Below are 2,500 nucleotides of genomic sequence, written 5' to 3' on the forward strand. Positions count from 1 at the left end.
CTCTCTGTGTGTCTCTGTATCTTCTCTCTGTGTGTCTCTGTATCTCTCTCTGTGTGTCTCTGTATCTCTCTCTGGGTGTCTCTGTATCTCTCTCTGTGTGTCTCTGTATCTCTCTCTGTGTGTCTCTGTATCTCTCTCTGTGTGTCTCTCTGTATCTCTCTCTGTGTGTCTCTGTATCTCTCTGTGTGTCTCTGTATCTCTCTGTGTGTCTCTCTGTGTGTCTCTGTATCTCTCTCTCTGTGTCTCTCTCTGTGTGTCTGTACTCTCTCTGTGTGTCCTCTGTATCTCTCTCTGTGTGTCTCTGTATCTCTCTCTGTGTGTCTCTCTGTATCTCTCTCTGTGTGTCCTCTCTCTCTCTGTGTCTCTCTCTGTGTGTCTCTGTATCTCTCTCTCTGTGTCTCTCTCTGTGTGTCTCTGTATCTCTCTCTGTGTGTCTCTGTATCTCTCTCTGTGTGTCTCTGTATCTCTCTGTGTCTCTCTCTCTCTTTCTCCCTTGTCTCTCTCTTTCTCTCCTTGTCTCTCTCTCTCTCTCTCTCTCTCTCTCTCTCTTCTCTCATCTCCTCTCTTTCTCTCCTTGTCTCTCTCTCTCTTTCTCTCCTTGTCTCTCTCTCTCTCTTTCTCTCCTTGTCTCTCTTTCTCTCCTTGTCTCTTTCTCTCCTTGTCTCTCTTTCTCTCCTTGTCCTCTTTCTCTCTTGTCTCTCTCTCTCTTTCTCTCCTTGTCTCCTCTCTCTCTTCTTTCTCTCTCTGTCTCTCTCCTCTCTCTCTCTCTCTCTCTCTCTCTCTCTCTCTCTCTCTCTTTCTCTCTCTCTCTTTCTCTCCTTGTCTCTCTCTCTCTCTTTCTCTCCTTGTCTCTCTCTCTCTCTCTCTGTCTGTAGGTTGTTAGTAGAGAAGATATTTGCTCAGTACATGGTTCCTCACAGTCTGGACACTGAGGAGAAGATGAAATGTCTTTACTACCTGTATGCCTGTCTGGATACCAACGCTGTCAAGTTAGTGTACACACACACACACACACCTAACCAGGGCTTTTTTGGGTTAAAGTACAAAACAGTGGGAAAAAAAACACATTTTTGGTGGGAAATCGTTTTGTCAACTTAAACGAAAATAAACAAAATAAAGTTTGTAGATGAGATAATGGATCTATATATTTTTAAATAAGATTATCTTTGAGAACTAACAGTCAGACTAAACCAAAGCTAAATGATCAATGGAAACAGGAAGCTCTTTCTAGTCTCAAAGAAAAATACTTATTTTAATATATTTGCAAACATTTCTAAAAACCCAGTGGCGTCGTCATGGGGTGTGGCGGCGTCGTCCATGGGGCGCAGTGGCGTCGTCATGGGGTGCGGTGGCGTCGTCATGGGGTGTGGTGGCGTCGTCATGGGGTGTGGTGGCGTCGTCATGGGGTGTGGTGGCGTCGTCATGGGGTGTGGTGGCGTCGTCATGGTGTAGTGGCGTCGTCATGGGGTGTGGTGGCGTCGTCATGGGGTGTAGTGGCGTCGTCATGGGGTGTGGTGGCGTCGTCGTGGGTGTGGTGGCGTCGTCGTGGGGTGTGGTGGCGTCGTCGTGGGGTGTGGTGGCGTCGTCGTGGGTGTAGTGGCGTCGTCATAGGGTGTGGTGGCGTCGTCATGGGCTGTAGTGGCGTCGTCATGGGCTGTAGTGGCGTCGTCATGGGGTGTGGTGGCGTCGTCATGGGCTGTAGTGGCGTCGTCATGGGCTGTAGTGGCGTCGTCATGGGGTGTAGTGGCGTCGCCATGGGGTGTGGTGGCGTCGTCATGGGGCGTGTGATATGGGCACCTGGTATATTGGTGATATGAGCACCTGGTTCCTGATATCAGGGAAGCTGCCCCTCTCTGAAACCAGGCTGAAGGGTTATAATGAGGCCTCCTGTAGATCAGTGTTGAACCATTTCATTCCTGATGCTGTCAGGGAGTCTTTCCAGGGTTCAGCCTGGGTTAAATGGTGGTCAGTTTGGCTTCTGGTTTAAACTATTGTATTCTGATTGTATTGTTCCATGTCCTCTCTCTCTGTCTCTCTCTGTCTCTCCGTCTCTCTCTCTCTCTCTCTCTGTCTCTCTCTGTCTCTCTCTGTCTCTCCGTCTCTCTCTCTCTCTCTCTCTCTGTCTCTCTCTGTCTCTCCGTCTCTCTCTCTCTCTCTCTCTCTCTGTCTCTCTCTGTCTCTCCGTCTCTCTCTCTCTCTCTGTCTCTGTCTCTGTCTCTCTCTCTGTCTCTGTCTGTCTGTCTCTCAGGGCTCTGAATGAGATGTGGAAGTGTCAGAACATGTTGAGAGGTTTGGTCAGAGAACTGCTGGACCTTCACAAACTACCTGCCGTGAGTCACGCCTCTTCATCACACCTCTTCATCACACCCCTTCATCACGCCTCTTCATCACACCTCTTCATCACACCCCTTCATCACGCCTCTTCATCACGCCTCTTCATCACACTACAACACACACCTCTTGTAACCTGGTCTCTCTCCTCTCTGTAGTCTGAAGCCAA

At 49.2% G+C, this 2,500-nt stretch overlaps 1 protein-coding gene across 1 annotated transcript in view; it reads left to right on the forward strand.

Moving 5' to 3' along the window:
- Positions 1–2,500, forward strand: part of LOC109886933 (sister chromatid cohesion protein PDS5 homolog A-like) — a 66,895-nt gene that overhangs the window by 45,261 nt on the left and 19,134 nt on the right. The window contains 3 exon segments of the mRNA XM_031817915.1: positions 876–989; positions 2,249–2,330; positions 2,490–2,500. The exon segment at positions 2,490–2,500 is cut by the window's right edge and continues 38 nt beyond it. Coding sequence (XP_031673775.1) covers positions 876–989; positions 2,249–2,330; positions 2,490–2,500 — 207 coding nt within the window.

This window comes from Oncorhynchus kisutch, unplaced genomic scaffold, assembly GCF_002021735.2.
Source record: "Oncorhynchus kisutch isolate 150728-3 unplaced genomic scaffold, Okis_V2 scaffold1198, whole genome shotgun sequence".
Lineage (NCBI taxonomy): Eukaryota > Metazoa > Chordata > Actinopteri > Salmoniformes > Salmonidae > Oncorhynchus > Oncorhynchus kisutch.